The 27,626-nt window shown below is 43.1% G+C and overlaps 1 protein-coding gene across 9 annotated transcripts in view; it reads left to right on the top strand.

Annotated features, from left to right (window-relative positions):
- Positions 1–322: 322 nt before the first annotated feature.
- Positions 323–27,626, top strand: part of SLC15A2 (solute carrier family 15 member 2) — a 58,528-nt gene continuing 31,224 nt past the window's right edge. For 4 of the 9 annotated variants that reach the window (XR_010441016.1, XR_010441015.1, XR_010441017.1 and 1 more), the window contains exons 1-7: positions 5,869–6,291; positions 13,704–13,750; positions 17,000–17,087; positions 17,694–17,835; positions 19,738–19,830; positions 20,915–21,014; positions 26,037–26,127. Coding sequence is in view for 6 of the 9 variants with exons in the window: in XM_064718362.1 (XP_064574432.1) it covers positions 6,165–6,291; positions 13,704–13,750; positions 17,000–17,087; positions 17,694–17,835; positions 19,738–19,830; positions 20,915–21,014; positions 26,037–26,127 (688 nt within the window). In the remaining 3 variants the exon portion in view is untranslated. Of the gene's footprint in view, positions 451–5,868; positions 6,292–9,024; positions 9,089–13,407; positions 13,751–16,999; positions 17,088–17,693; positions 17,836–19,737; positions 19,831–20,914; positions 21,015–26,036; positions 26,128–27,626 lie in introns of those variants that run through there. The other 5 variants (XM_064718363.1, XM_064718365.1, XM_064718366.1 and 2 more) reach the window with 5 other exon arrangements.

The raw sequence follows: 27,626 nt of genomic DNA on the forward strand, positions 1-27,626 counted from the left end.
TACAAAGCCACTGAGTGATACAGAAAATACAAAACACTATCTGAAATACATGAAATGATGAAGTAAAGAGTTAATGAATCCTCAAGAAGTTTCAAGTTTGCATAGAGAAATCAGAGAGGGGAGGTTCACCAGTACATTTCTCTGGCCAAACCCACAGATGAAGATTAACTGAAAGTCTCCAGGGACAACAAACAGAACAATGTTCCTGTGAGGCCAAGAGTTTGTTTTGCCATTTGTTCTCTGTACGTTACCATGGAATACAAGTGCTGCTGTGAGTACAGGAAGAAATAACTTCATACCTTGGATTTATCTCGGACACATCCTGAAGCTTAAACAGATCATAGTGCTCTCCTTTTGCACTGGACCATTTCACTGCTTTCTCCATGGAAATGCCTCCACCTGGGGACACTCCGCCGACACCTTTGTGTGAGACTCTCCGCAGAGATTTCCGTAAGTAACTTGGATTGTGCTCCTGTTCTTCCCATGTTCCCTGGCTGGGAGTGCTCGAGCAGACAGACATTGTGTGTGGAATGTTGGTGGGAGTGGGCTGTTTGGAGGCAATTGTCCAAAATATCCATGCAAGAGCTTCAGAATGGGAGTTGTGCAAATCTGCACTGCAAACCTGTTTCTAAGATGTGTGCTCATCCAGGTGGAAATCTGGGAAGCATATAAGGCAACTTACTGTCCTCTTGTGCCTGTATTGTACTGTCCTGTTGTGCCTGTATTAAGGATCACTAATAGTGTTAAGTACCTGAAATGATTTTCAGAAACTACGTGACCAATTGTTCTGAGTAACATATAAGCCTAAGGAAAAAACACCCCTGTTCATAGGGGGAAAGAAAAGCAAAAGGCGGAAAATGAGCAAGCTGCTATTAGTTTTTGTGAATTGATCACCCATCTTCAGATCTGACAAAATACTCAGAGGAAGTTGGAGTCTCTTTTTCTCTATTTTCAGCTGGTGCTTGAAGCAAAAGTGTCAGAAATCTCTCTGCAAAGCCTGTTCTGATGAGATTTCCAGCCAGTTTCATGAATGAAGCTGGTTTGGATTAACTGTGAATAAGTTCTTGTGCAGAGAACTAGCAAAGCATGGGTTCATTGATCACAGACACTTCTGTGTGTGGTGTCTGACCCAACACTCAATAAAGGCAATGACAAACCCACTGGGGCAGCTTATCCAATAGCTGTGGAGCCACTTTGCAGTTCCAAAGCAGCTAGAGTCAGCTGTTCCTAGACACTGGAAACTGGATGGGAGGGAAATTTGCTTATGGTCTATTCACTTGATTTATGGGGGTTTGCATCAGGCCCAGGGACAAGTTCTCTACACCATACACTGCTCATTTATAAAACTGGTGTAGCAGAGGAGACCTAGTAAGAGTCAAGGTCTCATCTTTTCCTCCTCCTGCTCTGATGCCTTCCTTCCCATCAGTAATTAACAGGGATGGATGCCTACTTCTTCTGGGAGTGTTTACTGTGGGGACAGTTCCAGGGCTGTCCCCTGAGGCTGTCTCCACAAGTAACAGGCTCTTAAGTTATGCCTCTCTATTGATCCCCCTCTGAACAATTAGCAGTGGTGATTGCTCTGAGTCCAAAGGTGTCTGCAATCAGCCCCACAATGATTTCAAGGAGAGCACTGTTTTAAAAGGCTGCCTCTCCTGAAGTGTGCTGTGTGTTTGAAATGTGCCAGGCTACATGACAGGACCTGAAACAGAGACATTTGAGGAAGCTTGGAAACTTTTGATCCTTGAGACTGAGCCAAGCCATACTTCCTGAATTTTTGGATTGGGAGTCTCTGATTCAAGCACAGCATTTTCACCTGCTATCCATAGCTTTATCATTCCTGCAGAATAATCACTGTTTTTAAGATGCCTGCCTTAATATAACAATGCAATTCTCTGCATGACAAAACCCTAAAAGTCTGGTGGCTAGTAAATAAGAATTATTGAGAATGATTGTTTCATTTGAGGCATCAATAACTTCAGCAGAGCTGTAGGGAGAACAGCTCAGCTTTCCTGAAAATTGCAAAGGAACTTTTTTTTTTTTTTAATGAAGCTCACTTTCCCTGCTCTGGAGGCTTCAGCCAGGGCTCCTGGGGGTCAGATTTTCTGGAGGTGGAAATCCAATATTGAATGTCTGATGGGGCATCAGGACAACCAATTCTGCTTGTGAGGCTGTGTGAAAAGCTAACATGTGCATTGAGAAGTAAAAGCACTGACTGATCTTTCAGGAGTTGTGGACTCAGTTCTTGTTTCTATGCAATAATTCAATGTGGTCTGTGTGTTTCCTGACAGCCGTGAGTTGATTTCTCTTCTTCTTGTCCTCACAGGGGTTTAGTTGCTAGACCAGTCTTGCAGTGGGTGGAAGAGAGTAGGAGAGGTCAGGCCTCCCATCTGCTTCTGTAAGCAGCCTGACAGCCCCAGGGCTCCAGGGCTCTGCCTGGAGTGGCCAGAGCCAGCAAAGAGGAGCAGGGCACTGCCATCCTTATCTCGTGTGTGCTGCCACTGTGCCCCCGTGCAGCTGTGCCACCAAACCACCTGAGCAGCCAAATGCCATACAGGAGATGGGACTTACAGGGAGCATCCTTCAGGCACTGCTTTTCCTTCACAGCTTTTCTTTTAGAAATGGGACCGTCCTCTGTCGCTTCTCAGCCTAGTGGCAAAGCTGCTGGGGGCAGATGAAGGGAGACAGGTTGGAGTGAGTCTGCTTGAGGAGTTCTGTGCTGGTTAGGGTCACATGTTATTGCCATAGGGGCAGTTAATTGAGGGGGTATCAATAGACAGCAGGCCACCTCTCTAATTTTCCTTCCCTGCCTATTATTTAACAAAACTATGGAGAGAAAGGCTCCATTAACTATACTGTTGTCTTTAATTCTGCAACTGCAGTAAAAGCCAGTATAGGAGAAGCCCCTGAATACAGGATAGAATTGGTTCTGTAATAATAATAATAACTTGCTTTCCCTCTTTGAAAATAAATATGGTTCTTAGTAGAGAGATTTACCCGTTGCTGGCAGTCAATCAGGCAGGACAATTTGGGCTCTGAGTACTTGATTAGAATAACTTTAAGGAAAATTGCCTTCCTGAATCAAGTAAGGATCCATTAACCTGATGAAACAGCGTTTGCTTATCTGGGAGGTTAAGACTCGTAACACAGCTTGGACTGCATTAGATGAGGCCTCTTTTAGAACAGAAAGTAATAAAAACACCATCTGTCATGTCTAGTCAATCAGACCTTGTATAAGAGAGGAATTATTCCTCTGACTTTACCATTATAAGATCATCTGTTTGTTAACAATGGGAAGTGTCAGGAATGCTGAAAACTGGTTTTATGCCCTCAAATTATTTCTAGCTGCCTTTATCTTGAAGAGAATTAATATTAATCTGAGTTTATACAGGAAATAAATATTTCTAGGTGAATACAATGCCAATCCATTCCATGTTGAATCTCTTGTGATTTATTGTTAGAGGTAAAACTGAATGGGAGATAGAGGAAAAAGTGCCATGTACACTTTTCTTCTGAAAGTGATTATTTCTATAAACAAATCTCTTGCAAGTTGCTGAGCACTCTAAGGTTCTTTGAAGTCAATTGAATGTATTCAATTCACTCAAGTGGCTGTCTGCATCTTAAAGGACTGGCATGGCTAGACCTTCTCATGTAGCATAGGAGTAGCTGGAGGTTGTGGAAAAGGTGTTTGCATTTTTTGGCATGGATTTATCAGAGTTATTAAATGTTGTCACTAATGGATTTCTCTGACAATGTGGTCTCCTCTATTTACTAAGGAGTACTTGGAGACATGTAAAGACTGAATGCCAGACAGCAAAGGCAGCTGTGGGCACAGGAGGTGGAAAGGGGGTGCAAAGCCTGTCCCAGTGTATCCCCAGCACCCCTGTGCACCAGCTGGGGTGGAAACAGAATCCCCACTTGTCACACACCACAGGTGAGACTGCAGTGCATGTATTCATATACACCATTGCCTGCTGCTTGGGTATGTGCCATGCTGCTGCCCAGTGCATTCAGCACTGCTCTATGGGTGGCCACAAGCTGGAGAGCACCAGAGTGGGTTTTGTGTGCCCATGGAAAAACCATTTCCTTGTTCAGGGTTGCTCTTTGCACAAGAGAAGCACACAGAGTGTTTGCAGGTGTGTGATGCAGAACTCAGCTGTTGTGTGGTGGGCACAAGCCCATGCAAGATCCCAGGAGGAAGGAGACAGGCTGGGAGTAAAGGAGAAGGAGGATTAAAGCAAATGCCTAATTCAGTATTCAGTCACAGCCAGAAGATGTGCTCCAGTTAAGGTATTGAGACTGGAGATTTGGGAGAAACATGGTTGAGCAGGAGGAAGACAACATGTGCTCTGGGGTGGCATCAAGGGAAGGCTGAGCACTCCTGGTTCCCACTGATGTCAGGTGGATCAGATGCCACTCATCTCCTAGGAAAAAAGGACTTTTTTGGGGGGGAGTTAGCATAAGGATGAAGAGTCACAGATTAATTCTTCCTTCTACAATAATATAACCCTTATCCCTGCCAGACTCTGAGGGATTTGTCATGAGTGCCAGTGGAGAACAGACTGCCCTGGGCGCAGGATGGCCAGAACAAAAAGAATTGTGCTACAAAGTGTTAGGGTCCCTGGAGACCCTATGGTTAGATCAACATTAAAAAAAGCAAAAATATCTCCAATTCTGTGCCAGTTCCTCTGGGACCTGATGCAGGGAAAACCCACATGACTCTGCTTTCCCCTGGAGCTGGTGAGAGCTGCTCCCACTCACTGTGTTAGCAAATTGATCCCCCTGGTCACTGCGGGGGGAGGCTGAAAAGAATGGATGGCACTGCAAGCTTGTTATGAAAATGCAGGGAACCAGAGTTAATGAATCTTGGACGAGCCTCTAATCTGCCTGGCCCTTGGTGTGGTGGTAGAGGAAGCTGGCTGGGGAGGATCTGATTAACATCTCAGTGGAAATGACAGACCCTAGAATGCAGAAGGTCGTATCATATCTGTCAGTGCTTGCATCTGGGAGGGGCCGCTGTCAGAGAGCTGAGATCTCTGTGGATTAGATCAGGAAGGTTTTTTCATCAGAACAGATATATTTTTGGGATTTACATCTTCTCTGTCCCTGGCAGCTTGCCTTGATGAAATACTGATTACACAATTGCAATCTGACTTAAACCACAGCTAAAAAATCAGCTGTGTGCTAGGTTATGGTGAGAATACCCTCTCTGTGATGGCAAAGATTTGAAATTGTGCAGTGCATTATGTCTCCTGACACAGGAAAACTTGCAGAGAACAACAAACAGGCTGTTTACTGTGGGTGTATGGAAAAAAATGGAAAAACTGGAATTCCTGCCTTCTCTGAGATTTTCTTAGTTCAGTAGCCAGATTAATGAATGAAACCACTTGCACCACATGTACAGGAGATTATGCTGCTTGATGTTTCTTTTATAGGAAGGGCAGTTAAGGTTAGGAAACTTGAAATAAGTGCTCAAGGGACTGACAAGCAATGTATCAGAACCAAACCCCAGGGTCCTGCTGTCACATCCTGTAGCCCCTCCTTCACTGCCCAACAGACACCCTCCACTCAGTTCCAGGCATCCCTGTGAGCAGGCTGTGAGGAACAGAGTGGTTACAGGATTTCTGGTTTTTCAGTACCAACTGCCTCACTGAAGCCAGTAAAAGCAGCATTTTACTCAGGAGCAGGGTGGGAGAGGGAGTGGGACATACCACCAGAAGAGAGCTACTGGTCAGCTGAGAGATCAGTGCAGAAAGAGAAATTCCCAAGGCGGTATCTGTCCCAGAGGCTGGGAGTGAGCACTGGCAATGCACCCACGGGGTGGCTGAGACACTGGATGCAGTTCTTTCAGCCTTGCTTCAGACCCAGGCTGCTGCAGGCTGTGATGCCTTCAGTGGCTGAGCTGTCCCTCAGAGCCTGTGGCACAACAAATCAGTTGCTGTTTCTCACTTGTTCTGATAATGCTGCAGGCGGGGCAGCTTAACGGAGAGACTGCTGGGCTGCCATGCAAGAGGTTTTAGAGGAGTCTCCCTTCAGCAGGATGTTTCTTCCTTCTTTTACTCCTTTTTGAAATGGAGGTACTGCTATCTGCTCAGTGAGATGCTCTGAGATATCTGCTGCTGAAAGGCACCATATGAGATTCTGCTTCTGGAACCACCAGGGAGAAAATGTTCTTGGGACACCAAATGGTCCTCAGGTGTTTTCCAAAGTTCTGCCTCACCACATACATCTTTCTTCCAGCTGCAGGGAAGCACCTCCCACACCAGGAAGGGGATGAGCCAGCCTCAGCTCCAGGCAAGTGGACTGGGTAAATGTTTGGATTTTTCTGTTTCCAGGCTCTCTCTGATATTCAGAGGTTTTGAACAGAGAGCCTGAGCTGAGCCTGAGACAGACAGGTATCTCAGTACCAACAGGTGTGGCACTGGGTGCCCAAGGGACCAGCACACCTTGTGACAGTCAGAATTCATCACTTGCACCTAGGAGAGACAAACAGCACTGAGTTAGCAATGGAGCTCACATGCACACCTATCTTGGCTCTCCTTTTCTGCATTTGTGTTTTTCCAGAGCACTCTCTCTGTTGCTGACTTTACATACCTAGATGAACATTAAAAGTAGCTACTGTTTCAATTAGGAACTGTCTCTAAGCAGTGGACAGCATTGCTAAAATGCCTGAAATTTCTATAAAGGAGCAACAAAGGACTATCATGAAGGGCAGAGCATAGAAACACCCCAGGGGCTGGACATGTTCCATTGCCTGGAGCACCTGTATGTACATTTTCTCTATGTCTTGAACTTATTGAAACCAGTGCTACCAGTCAGTGCATGGTACCTTATACCATAGCAACAAGTACGTCTTAGAAGTGGAGGGGAAAATACTTGGAAAATAATCTAAGAGGTCCTATAGCCCATTTCCTTACTGACAGCCTGAACAGTTATATTATCCCTGATTTTCTATGCGATATATGGCTTTCCTTGGTATTCACTTACTGTTAATCAGTGGTCTGTTCTGAAAGACCACAAGTCTTATTCTGGAACCAACTTCCATTTTTTTTTCAGTGGTTTTGTGATACTCTCAACTTGAGAGCCTAGAAAGTAATTTAAATTCATGTTGTATTTTGTTTGTGCTGTTTTCTTCATTTCCTGCCTAAGCTCTCTCATGCTCTCATGTGTTTTGCTTGAACATTCCCTTCAATGAAGAGGAAAATCCTAATTTTTCCTTGCTACGATAGCCTCTTAAATAATTGTTCAGAAATAAAAGCCCTTCCTCATGTGTTCCTCGTCTCTCCCTGCCCAAATCTTCTAATATAAGTCACAAGCATTACCAAGTGAAGCCTTTTATTTTTCCCAAAAACTATTCTCCCTCCAGCTTTTCTTCTCTGTTGCATTGTCTGGCCTGTAGTGCTCATATGTCTTTTCTGCTTGTTTTTCACAGTGCTTGCCCAGAGTCTCACGCTGCTGGCTTTGCCATGCTGTGCTTTGTACTTATCTATGCTGTATCTTCTTATAATATGAATAATACTCCCTGGATCCTGGCCATACTTCCTACATTATAGATTTAAATTCTTCTTACCATCTATCTTTTCTTTAATATCTCTTCTGTGCACAGCCTGCTCTTTTTTAGCCATTATTAAACTTTTGCTTCAGTCCTCCTTTCACAAGCCCCTCATGATTTGCCATCATCTTTTTATGAGTTGTTCATGCTGTTCTTCATCTTTTACTTCAGGCTTTGCATCCCTTGTTGCTCTATCAAATGAATAATCATATGTAGGAATTTATTCCTCATTTCATTTTGGAGTTTGATTGTGATCAGCTTAGGCTTCTCACTATCGCACATTGTAGCTATTGTTGTGTGCTTCTTTTCTCTCTTAAATTCAGGTGTCTCTCAGTGTTTCCCTAATGCATCTTTCTAGTCCTCCTGCCCAATTCCACTGGTCATCCCATGTCCAGCTAATAGCAGAGTTCATCAGGAACTGACAGCCTGTTTGAAGCCTTGACTTTATCTTGAGGTGATGATGATAGATACAGGACCTTGAATCAGGTGGGACTTGACTGCAATAAAAAGGTGAAGGATGCAGATGGCTTCAGGGCCATGCTGTTGGGTAGTGGAGACCCCATTATACTCTATTGCTGAACTCACTCTAAACTACTTCTGTGTTTGCAGAAAATATCTGGGGTTTTCCCCTGCAGAAGAGTTTCCCTAAAGCCTCTCTGAAAGAAAGTCACAGCAGTTTACAGGCAGTTACGGGGGAAAGCAGAAAGGAGTAAACAGTGGAAGTGCAGTTGAAAAATTATTGATTCTCCTTCAGGCAGCTCATGGCTTGAAGGTGAAAAAGGGTCTGGAGGGACAATGTTATATCTGTCAATGTTATATCTGCTTTCCTGTGCAATATGTGAAGAACTGGGAACTGAAGCCAGTCTGTCAAAGGTTGGTGAAATCCCGTATCTTCTCAAAACCCCAATCTTCTCACTAGGTTCCCCATCCCTGGAAACATTCACCATCAGGTTTGACAGGACTCTGAGAAACCTGATCTAGTTCAAGATATCCCTGCTTATTGCAGAGGAGTTGGAAAGGATGGACTTTGAAAGTCCCCTCCAGCCCTAACTGTTCTGTGATTCTATGATAGTGAAAGACATGTATAGTTAAGACCAACTCTATAGCTAGTGTACCGTGTCAAAAATTTGGATTTATGGACAGCTGTAGATCCTATCTAGTCACAGAGTCAGTCCTTATCCTCAACCAGAAGTAGTAATTTTATTGAAAGATAATGTAGCTGCAGTGTGAAGTGATTGATCGTGAACATCCGTGAAAGGTGCCATGCAGCCTCAGAGGCTGTATTCAAGAAAGGCAGATTCCCTATGACATTTGAGAGCTGAGCAGAGAGGACTTCAGATCAGAAATAAATGGAAGTTTAACTATTTTAGTGGTGGCCAAAGGACTGCTGTTGAGAAGTGAAACATTAACAGCAGGGTGAAAGAGAGCCGGGATTGCTTAACGAGGTTCATCTTCAGGCACAGCAGAGCTGGGCACGTCCAAGGCACGGAATGGCAGAGGGGGACTGCACACCACAGCCTGCAAAGGAAGCCCAAGCTGGTGAGGAAGTGTTTAAAGATTTCTTCTTGCTCATAGTAGGAGAAACTGAGGGCAAAAAGGAATGAGGAGGGATGAGAAGTTTCTCTGATTGTTACAGGTTGACTTGTGACCAGATGACAGGTTCTTAAATGCAGATTAGGTACTTGATATTGTTAGCGGTATTGATCTAAATGCCTTCACAATTTTAAGTCTGTAATGGCTGGTGAATAGAGGAGAGATGTGGGTTTGAAGGCTTCTGGTATATTTTCCTGGTTGTTCAAATGATTGGATACATCATTTTCTTAAATTACTTTGAAGTTTGGGAGAAGTCTGCAGGCAATGGAAACCACTCTTGATCTGTATAAATCAGTTAAGCTCTGCTCTTTCTTGTGATCAAAGAATTGGAGAAAAAAAGCCAGAAAAGACCTCCAGAGGTTATCATGTCCTTCCAGGGTCTGGTCATTAAGCCCAAAGTGTTGCTGCCACATATTCATCTAGTTTCCTAAAACCTTATCTCAGAAACAGAGAAGGAGGAGAGAAATACAAATATGGAAAAAGGGCTGTAAAATATGGCCAGTGTATATGAATTAAAAATAAGACTCATTATGAAAAGACAAGTGTGGCTGAGCTGAAAATTAGGAAGGGATTGTACCATGAGATGAATGCAGGTAAAAATGAAGAGATTAGTTGAGTATAAACAGATTAAGGTGCACAGTACTGCAGCAGGGAGCAGTGAGAATGTGAGGATTATAAAAGCAACGTGAAAATGCAGATTCTCTTTCTGAGGATTTGGGAACCAGAAAAAAATTAAATTATGAACTGAAAGTCATAGCAAAATGTATTAATGGGAACTTCTGGCTATGCAAGGCATCTGGTAGCTGAATATAACATGTAAACATGAATCATCCTACAGACTCCCCAGTTGCATAAGGGATAATTCAGAAATGAGGAAATTGTACAGAAAATAGTCCTTGCTTTCACACTTGCCAGGTGAAGTTGTTTGGCACAAGATTTTCACAGAAACTCAGGAAGGCACCTCATCTATATGCCTGCTCTGGAACAGGACCTGATATTTATGTACTCCCCAACGCATTCTTATATAACAGACGTCGCCACACCACCTCTGTTCCAATGCTCATCTGTCCTCACTCAGAGGGAAATTGGAAAAAGGAGCCCCAAATATTCTTTACTGAAAAAAATCAGTTATTTCTCTCATCTTATCCTCAACAAAAATGGATTATGGTTCTCTTCTGGCTGTTTTTCCTGTCAATGGAAAGGAGTGGCATTTGGTATTCTTCTTTCCCAAATTTCATTGCTTTCATTCCAGAGTTGTAAAATGGTTTCTCCCATTTTGCAACACCATTTTGGGCTCATACCCAGTTGTCTCCCCGGCTTCTTCACCCTGCTTTTGAGTACAAACAAGAGCACCATGCTGGCTGCGCTGAAGTTTTCTTTGCTCATGGAAAGCTGAGGACCTGCATGTTTCATGCTTTCCTAATGTGATGGAAAATCATTGATATTCTTAGAGGGATTTCCCAGTTGTCCACTATTATGAGCATTTCATATGAACCCTATTTCCTTGTGAGAGATCAGAGGCACCAGAGTTAGGATATATCACATACAGAGCTGCTCTAGCTGTTACTCCACTTAACAAAGAATAAAACAGTCCGGTTTGGGAGCAATTTTTTCCAATCTGAAATGGCTGTTTTGTAATCCTTATTCTCCTTTTGGTGCTTTGAATGGATTATCTGATCAAGTATCTCTCTTGTTATGGAGGAACACTCCTGGAGGAACAATCTGCTTTTTAAAGGCAGTGGTGATGCTTGTTTTGCTTTTGCCTTTCACAAGGGAAGTGGCTCAATGTGGTATTCAGCACTTGAAGGTGAATTTCATGAGGCTTTGATGATCTGAGCACATTTGAGATATCCAAATATTATTTAAGCAGTTTTTATCTCATTTCACACATACTCCTACTGGTTCATTTCAAAGGTGTTGCATACCTTGTTGCAATTAATTTTTTAGTAAAAATAACAAAAAGGACACAAGTTTCCTGGCTTCTCTGGATGATTGTTTTCTGGTTTAAAAAACAGCTTTTCATTTTCCTTCCTCTTTCTCCAATATTGACAGCATTTCTAACACCTTTTCTTATTGCCTTTTATGTCTCCTTGCTAGCTGTGGTTCATTTTGTGCCTTAGCTTTGCAGGCACACTTCTACCACTCTGTTTGATCTGTTTGTCTATACCTGTCTTCAGAAATGCCACCTTATTTCCATTTGTGGTACAATTCCTTCCTGATTTTCAGTCCAGTCGCACAGGTCTCCTTCTATCAAGTATCATTCTGTATTTGTATCTGAGGTGCTTGCAATTTTATTCTCCTAAACTTGTTTTTACTGTTTGCTACAAGTTACCATTTATTGCCAGACATTTAAATTCCTTTTCTTCCTTTCTTTCTGAGAAGACCTTCTGGCAGCTAGTGGCCTAAACAGCTCTGCAGTGTATTAGACAAGTAGTATGCTAATCCCACTGACTGATAGGGTTTTTCATGCTAGCATTAAAAAAAATAATCATTTAGCTTATGTGACGCACAGGGCTGTATATACACAGAGGAAATATAGCTGCAGGAGGCTGAAAATGTTAAGGCATCACACTGCAGCAGCATGGGAGCACTGTGCAAGGGATGGTGAAACATTTCCTGCCTTCCTTTTTTATTATTCCTTTAGTAACTCTGCTGCTGTGTTTGCTCTGCTTGCCTGTGTATGGCAGAATACAGCAGGTTTCTACTGGGAGCTGTAAAGAAATACCTGGCCATGAGATGCCAGCAGAGGGCTCAGAAATATTTCTGCTGCCTCTAGCATGGGGTCAGACTTGCAGGACTCGAGCAGGTGCCAACCTGGTGTGTAGGGACAGAGCCCCAGAACCCATGTGAACAAGACCTGTTCTGCCCCCATCTGGGTCTGCTTTTGAGCACTCATGCCCATGAAAAGGGCTTGATAAACCTGGAGCCTCCCTGGAGGCTGCACCCAGGTGAAAAGCAAGGCTGTGCATGTGTGCAGGTCACTGGGAGGGCTGAAGACAAGGAGCTGGTTTGGGGCAGTACCAGAGGAGGTACCAAACTCTTGTTTTGCCACTGCTGTAGAATAAAAAAGAAACAAGGAAGGGGTAGAGCTTTCTGGCACCATCTGAAGTTTGGCCTCCAAGTCAGCTGCCCAGCTGGCCCCATGTTTAGCTGCCCAGTTAGCAGGATGAGGTGGGATCTCTGGGGACTTTCAGAAGCAGCAATGCCAGAGGACACGATGGACAGTAATTATACTTCTTCTGTGCAGTCCATCACATCTGATTCTCTTGTGTAAGTGTTCTCCATGTCTTGTTAACAAAAACTGAAACCAGATTAAGGATCTGTGGTGTGACCAAAGTCCTCTTTCCTGGTTCATCAGCTGCAAACCTGGTTCTTGTGATAACCAAACACTATCAGCAACTCAGTACTTGCCCTAAGGACGAGTTTATGGAGACTCCTTGTACCAGCTGTGGATTCTGGGTGTGGTCTGTGCATTCCTGAGAAGAGAAGGGAGAAATATTTGGGAAAATTCTTTGAACATTTGCCTTTTAAAGAAGCCAAGTGTAAGAGGAAGAAGAAACCTCTGCACTGTGCTGAGGATACAGCAGAGCCACAAGCACTGAGGATAGTTTATGGGAAGGTTGTGAATTTTGCTCTGCAATTGCAGCTGGCACTGCAAGAATGCAGATGAACAGCTCCGCTATTGCCATGGGAAGGGCATGCAAGGAGGGACAAATGTACCTGCAGGGAGCTGAGCCCACATGGCTGCAGGGGGAACCCAGGGACTCCCAGCACAGATGGGCTACGTTTGTCATATGGAGTCCAAAGCTCTCTGGATAATAGAAAGCGAGAGAGAGGTGCTGGGGCTGCTTCTGGGTGCTGGCTGTGCCTGCTTGATTGAACTGTCCCATGGGAAAAGGCAAGGTCATTCTAGGGAATTGCTGTGGGAATGAACCATGGGTCACTTCACTCCTGCAGTAGCAAAGAAATGATTTAACACAGTGCAGGCATCTGTGACATCCAGTGTCCAAGGGTTTGGTGTGATGAACATTTTAGTAGTTATGTCTTGGAATGTGTGGCTTTCCAGTGAAATGAGATCCCTGCAGAGTAAACCTGTCATTACCACACTGGGAGGGAGATGCACGCTCTGCTCCTAAATCCACAGGCAGTAGGTGTATCTGGGACCTGGGATTTTTATTCAGCTCACATCTGTTCAGCATCCAGCACCGTGCTGGGCTGGTGCACGTAAAATAGCTGGGGGCATGCCAAACAACAGGGAGGTCTGTGCCACAAAGTGCTGACAGCCCCAACCTGTGACTGATTTAGTCTGTGTTCCCTGACTCCTCTTGAACTCTGGAGCTGTCTTTCCTGGTAGCATCTCCCTCCCCTTTCTGCCCTGGCTGCACAAATGTGCTCAATTAGGGTTAACTCAAACTGAATCAAACTTCGTGCCTGAGGTTGGAAATCTTCCCAGTCAACTCACCACAGCCACATAGCATGGTGGGAGACAAGGCGAGAGGGGAGATGAACGCTTTTCAGAGAAACGAATCCAAGGAAACTTTGTTCACTTTTATTTCTGCAGGAGATGATCCCCCCAAAGGAGATTTCCCTCTTCAGAAAAAATCTCCGGTAAGTGTTACTGCTGGTTTCCTTTGCTTTGCTTTCTGCTCAGCTTGTTTTAAACATTGCAAGATCTCTCTGTTCTCCCCTCTGTTGTGCTCTGGCTACAGACAAACACCCTTTCTTGCAGAGGGTTGAAATAAGCCTTAACAACTCAAGGCAAAAATCCCTCCACTAACCTGATTAAGTTAAGAAAGTGCAGCTTAAAGGGAAAGCACAAACTGTCTGAATGTTTAGGGGAAAGGGTAAGGGTTTTTATTGCCTTTTCCCTGAACACTACTTTCCTTGTGGGAAAGAACTTAGATCTCTGAAGTGGATGGGGCTGTTGTGCAAAGGAGGGAGGGAGCTGAACTCTGTTTAGTTTGATGAAACCCCCCAGGGAAGGGCATCCAGATGCTGAAAAGCAGAAGGAAGGACAGGGATTGAGGACAGGCCACTGGTGAGTGTTACAGAGCCCAACTGCAGTGCCAGAACCATGAGTTTACATTTTTGATTTAAAGCCTGAGTCAGGTGCATGTGTTGCTGCCTTGCAGCTTTGATGTTTGTGCAGGTTTTCAGGCTAATTCTTGTTGAGTGCTTGACCCCTAAAAACTGTTCACTGCATAGCATTCAGGAAGAATTTGGCTTATGTTGTAGCTGCTTTGACTTGCAGGATAATATGTAATACTTGGTCTTAAAACTCGCAGTCATGTCATTAGCAAACCAACTATTTAACTCAATTTTAATTACTGTGCAGACATTAACTATTGGATATCCAGAGCTCCTGGGAAATATTAATCTTTATCCTGTTTTGCCATTAGTCAGCAAGAAGGAGAGCTGAAAACAAACGTCTCCTGTAGTGGGTACTTTAAATGAACTTTCTTTTTTCCAAAGACACGGTCTATCAACTTCCACAGTATCCTTAAGAGATCCATAATCCCACAGATCCCAGGCTTGCTGTGGAAGCTAAGCACTGCAGACTATCAGTGTGTTCATGAATCCAGGCTTAACCTCCTTGCTTTTGCTGGGGCTGTTTGTTGAGCACGGTCCTCCTCCGCAAAAGCGAGCAAACTGCATCTGGCTCTCCACATGGATGAAAGCTTCCCACTTTTGGATGTCCAGGCAGGCCACAGGCAGGTCAGTGATACAGTGGAGACAATACATGAGGGTTTCTGCACGTGCTGATGCCATCTCATGACACACAAGCCAGATGGAAGCACCCCTGCTTGTAAGTCGTTGCTCTGTGTTTGTAAGCACTTACTCAGGGTGGTGGCTCAGGCACTGGGGAAGCTTTAGCTGGGAAGTCACTGCCCCCTGCTCTCCTTTCCCTCTCGTCTGTAGGAGGTGCCCATTCCAGAGCAGGAGTGGCTGAAATGAGTCACTGCACCTTAAACCGGTGCAAATAAATCCACTGGAACTTGTGCACTGAGTGTGGAGGGGTGAGTTCAGGCAGCAGTGCTCCTGACACCTGTCCACCTGATTTGGACAGTTACTCTCTGTACCTCCACCAAATGTTATTAAATGCCATGAGTATGTACAGTAAGGTCTGGGAAGGAGAGGAAGAAAAATATCCCTGTTGTACAATTTTACTTCCAATTTCATAAAATGCCTCCCAGCACAAACATGAAACATAAACTGCCTCTTATGGATTTTCTTCTATCATGAAAAGCTTGTGGGGGAAAAATATTCTGTGTGTGCATATGGCTGTGTGTTTGTGCATTTACAGCTTATATATGCCACCATTTTTAGGCTAGTCTAAAAGCAGGAGGCCCCAGTGCAGTTTCCAAGGGAGCCCACTCTTTCTTACAAGCCATATTGCTGATCACAATGGTTTCAGAGTAAATCATAAATGAAATGGATAATTATGTATTTACTCTAGTAAAGCAACAAGGTTAAGAGTTTCTTATAAAAAGTCAGCCCTTTGGTGAGAAAAATATATATATTATATATAAAAATGGACAAAAATATTTGTCTTTAGAGGATTAAGTAATGGAAAGTAGGGGGGAGGTGGGAGTTGTGGAGTTTTGATTTTCTGCCTGTTTTGTTGCTCTTTCATAATGTTGAGGAAGACAGCGTTATTAAACTGTACTCTTCTAAACTTGATGCCATTGCTTTGGGAATCCAAATAACCTTAGGTCTCTTGGTAGTAAAATAAACCTGAATAAACACATCTATTTTGGTACTTTATTCGCATTTGGGACTTGGGAAGAAATACAGGAATTCATTATTTCTGACATGAGGCACAGAAATGCATGTGAATAGCTCATCTCACTTCACTGGCCCATACCATGGCTGTTTAAATCCATAAGTATAGTTGCATCTGTTAACATCACACTCCCCCCAGATTCCTCACCAAATCCATGGCCAGCCCCTCTGCTGCTAGTTGGCAGAGGCTGGGCAGTGCTGTGCAAACCTGCTTTCCTGTTGTGAGGCAGTGGAGCCACTAAGCAGCTGGAATCTGAAAGCTGCTTAGCTCAGACCACGGTGGGGTAGCAGGAGGGACAGAGGCCCACACAGGGTCATGCCAAGACTCATCTGTTTAATGCTTTGTACTTCACTTGGGAAGTGCTGATGTTAGCTGCAGTAAAGTCAGGCTCAGGGAAAGAGTGGCCACATTTAGACAGGTTTGACAGTCTCATCACTGCCTTTTTTAAAAGTTCTGATTAATAAATTGAATTGTCCATAGCTGTGCCAGCAATCTTGAAATATGAAATGCATGCCATGCCTGAGGGAGTGTCAGACAGAGAGCTGATGCTCTTCTGCAGTGAGTGGTGGCACAGCTCAGCACAAGTGAGGAGCAGAGACTGAGAGAGGGAGCAGCTTTACACACAGAAGCAGACAGCAGATCCCTGGGGTCTCCCAGTTTCTGAGGCAAGGTCTGATATTAGAAGAGGGAGCAGTTTTGGGGCAGGGTGGTTTATGTGGAGTGCAGAAGAAAAGGCATCCAAAGGTGTTTTTTTGGTATCAGTGAGATTTTAGCATTGCAGTTGAGAGTTGGTAGCACCCTTCCAGTGGAGTTCCTGGAGCTCCAAGCATGGTGTGCTGCTGAATCCCCATGGCAGTGCTTACTGGGCTCATGTCAGCCCAGCTGATTCACTGGGGAGCCTTAATCAGGCTGTGAGGACCACTCTCTCCTTTGAGTCCAGCTCACAGGCCGGTCAAGCAGCTGTGGGCACTTGGTTTTTGGACTGGACTCCTCTCCACCACCCAGGCACTGTGGGAATCTGTTGCTGGGGTGAAGGCTCTGGCCGTTGATATGTTCTTGTTTGTCTCCAACAGAAACTCTGTGGCTCCAACTACCCCCTGAGCATTGCCTTCATTGTGGTGAACGAGTTCTGCGAGCGCTTCTCCTACTATGGCATGAGAGGTATTTGGCTGTGACTTTCCTGTCCTGATGTCTTTACACAAACTGCACTGGTGTTTCTGAGCTGTGCTGGGTGTAGTATCAGCTGTCTTTCAAAGTTAATTGATATTTTGGAATGCACATATAAACAGTGTATCCTAACATTGTTGCTGTATCTAAGATGAGAAGAAGTTGGGACTAGAGGGCTCCAAATGTACCTTCCAGTCTAAATTATTGTACAATTCTCTATATCAAACCTGGTTTTCTACTGTGTGATGTCTTTCATAGTTGATGTGCAATCAGTGCGTTTGGGAATTGAATCTTACAGGCACCTAATCTGTAAATAGAAAAAGTGCATAAACAGAACTGCAGGTTAGGTAAGATAAGCTAGAAAAGATGTTTTTCAGCTAAACATAACTGTTTATGAGCAAAGGATGTCAGATACTCATATATCTCATTTTAGCTTCTCCTTTGTCAGAGATTATGAGGAACAGGTCTGGAAACACAAATCTTTCCACAGCACTGCTCAGTTGCTAGACAAATCAGTAGTTTTCTTGCCACCATGATCCTGCTTACCTGCAGATATACACATTAATTATCTGATATGATTTTTATTTTGTTTCCTTTTAGCTGTCTTGACACTCTATTTCTTAAGCTTCTTCCACTGGGATGAGAATCTCTCCACTGCTGTGTACCATGCCTTCTCTGCATTGTGTTATTTCACACCTGTCATTGGAGCCATCATGGCAGACTCATGGCTGGGCAAATACAAGTGAGTGAAGACCTCTCTCTAATTTAGTCAGCATGCAAGGACAGTGCTGTGTGTGCTCCCAGTTTTGAGCTAGCCCAGAGTGCAGCAGAGACACACCTGTGAAGGTCAGCCCCTCTCTTTTAACAGAGCTGATCTGTTTGCTCATGCTGTTCTCTGCTTGTCTAACACCCAAAGGCCAACAGGCAACAAAGTTGGGACAAATTAAATGTTACAATAACCCTTTTCCTCCACTGTCCTTCCCTACCTGACTTCAGGAAGCTGAGGTGTAGGGCAATTAACCTTCAGTTTGCTAAGGTCTGCTTCTGAGAAGGATTCAAAGATAGTGAGGAAGCAATGTCATCATGTAGATCTCAGATTCAGATATCATTAACTGTAATGTACTTAGTTACACTTCTCACAGCATGGGTAATGTAACAGCACACCCACTTTTATGCCTGATTAATCTGTGTTCTCTCAAATAATTTCCATCAGCATATAACCAGGTAGACTCTTCCTGAGTAAGAGTCCTTAGGCAGTCTTTCCTTCTGATGATAAGCTGTGGAACCAACATCTGCCCCAGAGTGGTGATGAGCAGCTGGATATAGGACTTTCTTTGCTTGGCACTGTTTTTTCATTGTCTGAGAAGTCTTGGCTGTCAGGGTGATGAAGTGCAGCTGAACTTTTCTCTCTAAGACTAAACCTATCTGGCAGAAGTGTCTCTATAGGAAATAAGCAGCTGCCATATGCCTATCCAGAAGAAAGTTCTTAAGGAGCTGTCAGTTCTGTGCTCAGTTTTAGTCATTTTCTTGTCCATTTGAATGAAAAAAGAAAAACCCAAACAAAAACCAGTGGGACTTTATTAAATTTATCATTTAAGGTCACATAGCAGTGTTCATTAGTTTTGAGGATATTTATCTTGCAGCATGATTTTGTGAGAAGGTAAATCCTTATACAGATGCTCATGTGTTAGTCAAGAGACTTTCCTTGGAGTAATCCCTATAATTTAATGGGAAGTGGCTTTTACTGTAGTAGCTGAACCTTGGCCAATATAACAGATTAGAGGGGCTTTTAGGAATGATCTGATGTGCTGCTAAATTAGCTGTTGCAACCAGGGTTTGAATGCATCAGGGATCTCTTCCATGCTCAAAGCTCATAGGACTTCTGTCCTGTTTCTGTCCTTACAAGTCCTTTGATTTGCCTCTGTATGTGTCTTCAGCAGAGAATACATAGATTTCTCCTAATAAGAAGATTCTCCTAACAAGATAGATTCTCCTAACATAGATTTCTCCTAACAAGAATACATAGATTTCTCCTAATCTAGAGGGTGGTGAAGGAATAGAATATACTCAAGAGTCTGATCATCCTGCTCATCTTTCTTCCTCTCCCTCACCAAATCATGAGAGGCAGATAGATGAGCTCAGTCTTTCAGAGATACTTGGGACCCAAAACAGACTTACAATGAGGAAACCACACTCCTAATTCAGGTTTGTTGGTTAGGTGGGTTGAATGTGGGCAACAGTCTCTAGATATCCCTTCCAGTCAAGGGATCCACTTATGCACATCCTACAAAGTGCCAGTTATTAGTAATCTGGAAACTGAGTTGGGCCTGAACAGTGCTCTTCTCTTTGCAGTCTTCCATGCATGACAAGACTGGAACACTTTTCATTTATTCTGTTCAGTAATGTCTACAAATAAAGCATGGGCTATCCCTCCTTAATCTGATCCCATTTGCATATCTATTCCTTCTAGTGCACTCAGTGTTGACACAAAGGAATTACAGCTGCCCACTTACCACTGGTAGAACAAACCAGTTCTTGTGTGCCAGCCAAGCAGAGCTGCCATGCCAGGGCCCATGGGCACACTCTGTTTTCAGTTTGTACATCACCCAGCACCTTCAGTCACTGCTGTTTGCTTTCCTCACAGGACGATCATCTACCTCTCCATTGTGTATGTTGTTGGCCATTTGATAAAGTCAGTCGGTGCCATTCCATCCCTTGGCAACCAAGCTGTTCATGTGTAAGTAACCCTTGAAGCCACAGTGCTCTAGCAGGTTGTGATGGTAGTTTGCCCAAGTCTGTAATTTGTTTTATCTCCATCCGACCAGAATTTTGGGGCTGTGCATGGATTACTTTCATCAGGGAAGGGCTAGAAATATCTGACTAAGAGCAGAAGGGTGTATCTAGTGTGTGAACATGCCAGATGGATTTGGAAATCACCACACAGACTCTAACCCCTTTGGCACATGCATTGGGATCACCCTTTTCTGCTATACCATGCTACTGGTTTGGTCTTCTGTATCCAGCTGCCTGCAGCAGGCTCCTTCCTGGAGCCTGCTTATTTCATCAGCACAGCTGCCCAGCTCAGCAAGGTTCCCCCATCTGTATGGGAACACAAAACTGAAATACATTTTCTGATGACAGGGGAAGGGTCTGTCTCTTCCACAGGATACAACCCTCTAGATTCTGAACTGATAGGCTTGTCACAGTAGTGTCTCTGAAACCACCAAGCTGCTTTTGTCAGTGTAGTCACAGCTCAAAAAATATGCACATGGAGGCAGGAGCACATGTTGTTTACAGAACAGTTTTCTTTTGTCCCAGACCTGGTCAGTCCTGATACTCTTGTTCCCTAGAGACATAATCTGTCAGGCCAACAATGGTATTTTGAAAACCACTGGGAAGTAGAAAGCATGCAAGAATGAGCCTAATTCAGTTTGTCTGCTCTTACCCAGACTACAAGGTTGCAAAAAGTACTCCCCTTCTTATTTTTTTTTCTCAATTGATCTCTGACACCTTTTGTTGTCATATAAGTAAAACTAATTCCACAGAGCTTTGATCTCCTATATGTCCATTTGACCTCAGAACAACAAGAAACTGACAAAACCAGTTTGGTTAATTGACTGCTATGGAATGCAGAAATTAGGATAATTAATTTGTTTTTCAAATTATTAGGATACTTAATTTGTTTGTTTATCTAGCTCATCATCCTTACCTGCGTGCAAAAAAAAACATTATCAGAGGAATCACGGTTGGGTGGCACTAAAATGCTCTCATAAGCTCTGGAAGGATTTTGCAATGGTGATATTTTTTGTTCTTGCATGAAGGGTCCTGTCTATGGTTGGTCTGTTTTTGATCGCCCTTGGAACGGGAGGTATCAAGCCCTGTGTCTCTGCATTTGGTGGGGACCAGTTTGAAGAGGAACATGTAAGTCTTCTTTTCTTTCCTAAAATCTGCAGTGTCTGCTTACTTTGTGAGGATGTTTATGTGATCAAAATCCTGTTGTGCTTGAATAAGGGCCAATTTGCTGGAAAAGACATATTAAGGCATGAGGTAGGATGGCTTGCATAGGACTTGAGAGAATCTAGATGCTTCAGGAAAGCAAAATGACAACAGAACAGGATTGATACTGGAAAGGATAGGTCATAATTGCATAAAATCATCTAAATGTTAATTGGACATCAGAGTAGTTGAAAAATCCTGTCTTGCATATCACAGAACTGTGTATATATCACATCTTAACAAGGGTGATTATAATGCACTGCAGTGGAATATGGCAAATGAAAGAAAAGACTATCACCAGCCTATGCTTCTGTGGGATTTCTTCCTCAGTCATAGTCCGTGTCTCAGATCTTGTTCAGAAGGAACTGTAGGAAATTCTAGTGTTTTGCAAGTAATGCCAGAATGTTTTCTGGATATTCCAGAATGAAAAGTTCTGAAGAGTTGAGAAAATGTTTCTGTTTAGCTGTGTTTGTTCTGTGTATCCTGAGAATTGTAGTCCAGGTGCTTTGTGTCCTCATTCTCTGTCATGAGTGCTTAGCTCCTCATCTGCATTAATCTCAAACTCCCATTATTCAGAACAGGGGCTAAACCAGGGATAAGGTAGTGCTTAAAGGAAGCAAAGCAGGTCAGGAAGTGCTAATCCTCAGGCAAAATGCTAAATTTTTCAATTGATTTGAAGTTAAATAGATTTATGTTGACTTAACACACAAATAAAAATCTCTATTTTCTCAACGACAAGTATTCAAATCACCAAGTCATGTGCAGGGCATAAGTAATCAAATATGTAGAAGGCCACTGCTACAAAAAAGAAAATAAGTGTGAGGGTCTGTGGTGAGTAGGCTTAAACTCAAGGAGGATTATTTAGGACTGACAGTGTGAAATTTTTTTCCAGAAGTAGATCTAGAGAAACACTGGAAAATACTAGGGCCTTTGTGAGATGGAAATTCCCATCAATGGAGGCATTAAAGAAGGACAGTAGACTAACAGTGTTTCAGGAAAAACACTGGTAAATTTAGATGAGAGTTGGCCCCTTGGACAAGGAGCCCAGTAGGGCAGTTTTCTCCTTGTCTTTTGCAATATCCCAGTATGAAGTCAACATGTAATGAAATAATATAGACTAAATTTAAAATGTTGGGAAGACTTGTGCTTTCTGCACATGAACTGAGTGATGCTTAAGTGATGAAGCTTATGATTACTAAGAAGTAACAAAAGATGGGAAGTTCCATGGTCACTTGTCCAAAGCAGATCCTCCTGCAGGCATGTCTAAATGCTGTCATGTGCTTTAGGGGATGTGGCAGAAAGGGGATCAGCAATGCTCTGCTGGTCACCAGCCTCCCCAGCTGGCACAACTCTGACCAAAAGCAGGCTGGCAGCACAGCACACGTGCTCTGGGATAGCTGCATGAATGCCAGTGCATGGACATCCTGGCTTGCTGCACCAGTAGCTGTCCCAAAAGAATTCTGTGAGGTCCAACAGCAGCATTTACACAAGTGCTACTTCTATGAATATTAATGATTAATAGTGTTTATCCAGCATCTTTCAATTACCACCTAATTACAGTATGATAATATGTAACACTTATCTTCAGAGTGTTTCATAGACTTCAGCTAATGAATCTCAGCACCCCTCTCAGGCACATACATATTATTATTCCACCTTTACAACTACAGCTGCATCACAGAGAGAAAACCTGAACTGCCTGTGGTTGTGTGGGCCTCTACCCATTCTCTGGCATTCAAACTACATCTCTCCAACAAATTTATCAAATACAAAGGCTCAAACATTCACCTGTGTGCTACCTTCAAGAAAAACTAATTTAGAGAAAGAAAACTGTAAAAATCATTCTGTTAAGAACAATGTGTTCTGCTCTATGCATTCTTTTTCAAACGTTCTTTTCAAAATAGAAAGTTTTCTATTTTACCATTTTGAAATGACTTGGCCTTTCAGAAGAAACAAATGTTTTATGCTATGTGATAGGAAGTTTAAGTCATCAGAATTGGAATGAGAAGTTTTGATTTTGTAAGGAATGAAAGGTTTGAGGCCAAACAGAATGTTTCTTTCCTCTGGAGTGGTGTTTGAGGGGTCTTATGTTTTATTTTCTTCCACTCCAGGTAGGCTGAAATAAGTTTTAAAAATTCACTATGAAATGAAGCATTCCCCCTTAATTTTCCGGACGCCAATAAACTTCATCTGAGTCCTTAAGTGCATGGGCTTATTTGTTTTGTCTGAAAACTTGGAATGAGGTAGTTCTGTGTATAAATAACTAAATTACCCCTGCTATTCCTAGAGACAAGTTTATGCTTTGAGGTAAATGCACAACATCAATCTGATTCTCTCTAAAGTACTTCAGGAGCATAATAGTCTTGGGTCTGCCACTTTGAGAATGGTACAACTACAGACAGTGATGGGGACTAATTTGGTGGGAGGTCAGATAGGGAAAACAGATTTATCTGCAGGAGATTTCCAAATGCCTTTGTCTATGGGTTTAGAAGTCCAAGTTAAAAATGCCTGAACAAAATTATATTTACAATATGTTATATGAATGTGAAGCTGCTGCACACATTAATTAGGGACCAAAGCTGCTTTCAAACAGTGCAGTATGGTGTTTAAGGTGCTAAATAGCTTTCCTTTGTTTCGTTATTTTCTGGTTGCCAAGGCGATCAGGATTATCATGTACAGTACCTTTTCTCAAATTAGCTAATCCAAATCATGTTGTTAATGTGTGTCTGCTCTAAAGATTAAGACAATAGGGACGAAATTCTTTATTCCAATCAGTATAATTTGCAAGCTGCTGGGTCATTATTTTTGTAGTTATTTCAGCTTTTCTCTGACCATTTTTGTTTCCATCACTAAAATCTGAAAATGTGTGAAATAAGATGCTCCAAATTCTTTATGCATCACTATCCTCTTCTCTTACTACCACATTCTTTTTGGTAATTGTTGCTCTAGACTTTATCATGTCAAGAGCTGCATGCTTGAGTTTATCACAGCTCTCAGAAATTCTGATTTACTCAGATATCAAGGGTTAGAGACGTGCCATGACAATTTGGCTAGAAGAGGGCAGGACTGTGAGGGTTCTACTGTACCACCCTCGACAAGTCATGCAAGGGCTATCCAGGAATGGGGAAGATTGCTGAGGCTGCTCATCTCTCTAGTTTTCTCTATGATGACAAATAACTAGTCACAAAGGTAGAATGAAAAGAAAATATAATTTTACTAGTTTAGCAGTAGAAAGTTCTGGATTATCAAAACTACCAGCAAGGAAAGGAATATAACAGATAGTAAGACCCACTGCTGTTTTCTATTAACCATAAGAACATGCCATTGAGATGATTTTTATAAGGCTTTCAAATCCCTTAGTCTAGGATAAATAATTTAAGAGGAACATATGGGTCAGCCTTGAAAATTCTAGGAAATAAAATTGTGTAAAAGCCAAAAGCTCAGTTGATGGGGTCTTCCTAACTGTGGTGGGTCATGGCAGAAAGCCCTTAATCCAAGTAAGGAGGCCCCCAGACTCCTTGGTGGGTGGCAGTGGGAGGTGATGGGGCTCTCACCCTGACCTTCTCAGCACCCACTTTACAAGGGGGCACAAAGAGGAGCCCTCTCACAGTCTCCCACCTCCCTTTCTTCCCTGCAGTAATCCCCTGTGATAAGATGCTTCTTGCCATACGAAGCAGCAATATTTCCCGTTGGCTGCACCATCAGTTACAGGAAGTTTTGTTACATTTTTGGAGCTCAGGATTCATTACTTTACAGCTGTCCTCTTTTAGCTGCCTGCAATTCTTCACGCTTTCTCCAGTTTTCTAGCCTTGTGAATATTGTTGTCTCAGGGAGCCGACGGAAGCAGGACACATTAGAAGGAAAAGAGACAGAACAACAGTCCCTGAGGAGTTTTCTAGCCCTCAGCTGAGTTAAAGCTTTGCATTCAAATGATGCTCAGGTCAGAGAGATGAGGCTCAAGGTGCCCTGGGAGCTCTCTGTCGGGTACCATGCAATGTCTGATGTAATTTTCCCCTCTCGCTTTATCAGCTCAGGTGTCCCAGAGCTGCTGACACACATGAGCACGGGGTGGGTCAGGTAGCCTGCTTTTGTTTCCCCTCTCTGCTGGCCCACCAGGCACAGGGAGGAGGTTAACACTGTATACAGCACACTGTGACTGTGCAGGTATGTCCCTCCCACAAGCAAGGAGAGACTGCACACACACATTACTCCTGCACAAAGGACCCAACTCTGCATCAAATTCTTGATTCCTTCCAAATTATGAATTATGCAGGAAGAAAGAAGATCAGCATTAATTTTTTTGACTCTATAAACTATAATATGTTACAGCTTAGATTAAATTCAAAACTCTTTCTCTTAGAGTTGATCCCTGTGTTAGGCTCTTGAATTTGCTCCCCTAGATTTAATTTACCCTATTAGTTTGAGGTTGATTGGCCTCACCTTGATGGTCTCCTCTTTGATGAATACTTCTCAATTGCTGGCACTTTTTCATCTATGCTGTGATTACCAGTTCCTTAAAATACACAGGTTTCTTTTTCTATTTGTACGCAGGAAAGGAGGGGGAAAAAAAAAGAGCTCAGACATGGAAAGAAATTATGAGCTTGTCAAACCATGCCAAATTGGATTGAATTAGGTGACAAAGGATCTGAATCATGCTACTTGTTCTGAATAAGTAAATGCTTTCCCCTCCTTCCAGTCTCACAACACTCTCAAAGCAGCAGCTTTTCCTCTGAAATGCCAAAAAGCCCCAAAGCACTTCTCGAGTAACGTGAGCTGATTTGTGCGAGCATTTACCATCACCTGAACACGAGCTTGTTTGCTTAACATTTTATGCACTTTGTGTCAATATTTACCCAGCCTTCTTAACGAGAGAATTGATAGTGTTCAATTTGCAAGCCCAATGCTGTGTATTAGCCATGACATTGACATTGTCTTCTCTTGTTTTAGACCTCAGAGAGAAGCAAGTTTTTTTCCATCTTCTATTTATCCATTAATGCTGGAAGTTTGATCTCCACGTTTGTAACTCCTGTATTAAGAGGTCAGTGTGGATTTAGAACAAAACAATAAATTAGCTGCCCTCTAACTACTCTACTGTGCAGAGTTAGACTCTTATGACAACAGAATGGCAGAAATTGTATTGTCTGTGGAGCGGTCAGTATATTGCATTTACACCTTGTTAATCCTGCTGTAGCAGCATAAAGATTTATGATACAGGCAGACAACTCACAGAAATTATATTCCTGGTTGTATTTCAAAGCCAGCCTGAACTGCAGAATTAAAACATGAAAAGTGGAAGGACCTATATGGTCATCTATTCCCCACTGCCAGTGAAGAACTTGGCTTCAGGTAAACTATGGATGGGAAATGAGCTCTGCTGTCCTGTGCAGTATCAGGGCTGAAAAACTTAGCAGGGCTGGTTTTCAAGTCCTACCTTCTCCCTCCCACGGGGTGCTGCTGACTTCTGGAGGGCTCTGACCTGGCACTCAGGCTTGTCTGCGTGGATCTGCTTGCAAGATTGCTGCCCTGAGCAACTAGCCTTGAAGACAAAGCACAGGCCTATGCCCCATTTAAGACCTACTTTATATTCCAGCCTGCTTGCAAAACCCTTTTTAGTCCCTAAGCCTTGCTGCACTTAGTTCATTGTATTGCAGCGCTTCGAAGCCAAAGGGATTGGCACACTCTAAATACAGGCACAGGGGCAGAGCAGCAGGCCATAGGTGATGGGGACAGGGACAAGGTAGTCTTCACATTTAGTTGTCTTTTTTTTCATTCCATTCCATGGCTTCCAGAAAGCTCTGTTTGTTTGGAGTGTCATTTCAACAGGCTCTTGTCTCATGTTTACACCATGCACAGGAACAAAGACAAATGCTGTATTTCTTACTTGTTCATTCTCTGGTGTCTCTGGGTCAGCATTCAGTTGGGAAGGGTTTTTGCTTAAAGTAGTCAATGGGCAGATGAAAATCCAGTTCCTTGAAGCATCAAAACATGAGCCAGTATAAACTAGTTGCAACATGGAACTGAAGAGGATGGGGAAAGAGTAATATTTTTGCTAAGTGTGAAATCTTTTCTTGGAAGAGCAGGAAATGCAGTTTGTAGACATTTGGTACAAATATGAAATATATACTTTTAGGTAGAGAAGTCCAACTCATTTAACATGTTAAAAGTTCAGTGTGCCCAGAGAGCCCATGCTCTCAGCTTTGTTAGATTTTAGCTAATTTGCTGAAAATAAGTAAATAAATGCTATGCATGCACACAGCTGTGCAGCTGGGATTTTCCAGCTACAACAAACATGAGCAGCTGAGAGCTTCATGGATTGGTCTCCTGTTAATTCTGTTGGCTTACTTTAGCCATTTTGTCATTATCCATGTGAGAATGCAGTAATGTCTGGCCCCTGGCATTCAAACACAGAGCCCACTGCTGGTTTGGTGTTTGCAGGCAGAGCACCGTGCAAGAACTGACCTGGTCCAAGAGGCACAGGTTTCAGTGACCCAGAGCTCAGAGTTATGCGACCTGTGCTGTAACACACCTGGTTTCCTA

The sequence above is a fragment of the Zonotrichia leucophrys genome, chromosome 7, assembly GCF_028769735.1.
Source record: "Zonotrichia leucophrys gambelii isolate GWCS_2022_RI chromosome 7, RI_Zleu_2.0, whole genome shotgun sequence".
NCBI classification, from domain to species: Eukaryota; Metazoa; Chordata; class Aves; order Passeriformes; family Passerellidae; genus Zonotrichia; species Zonotrichia leucophrys.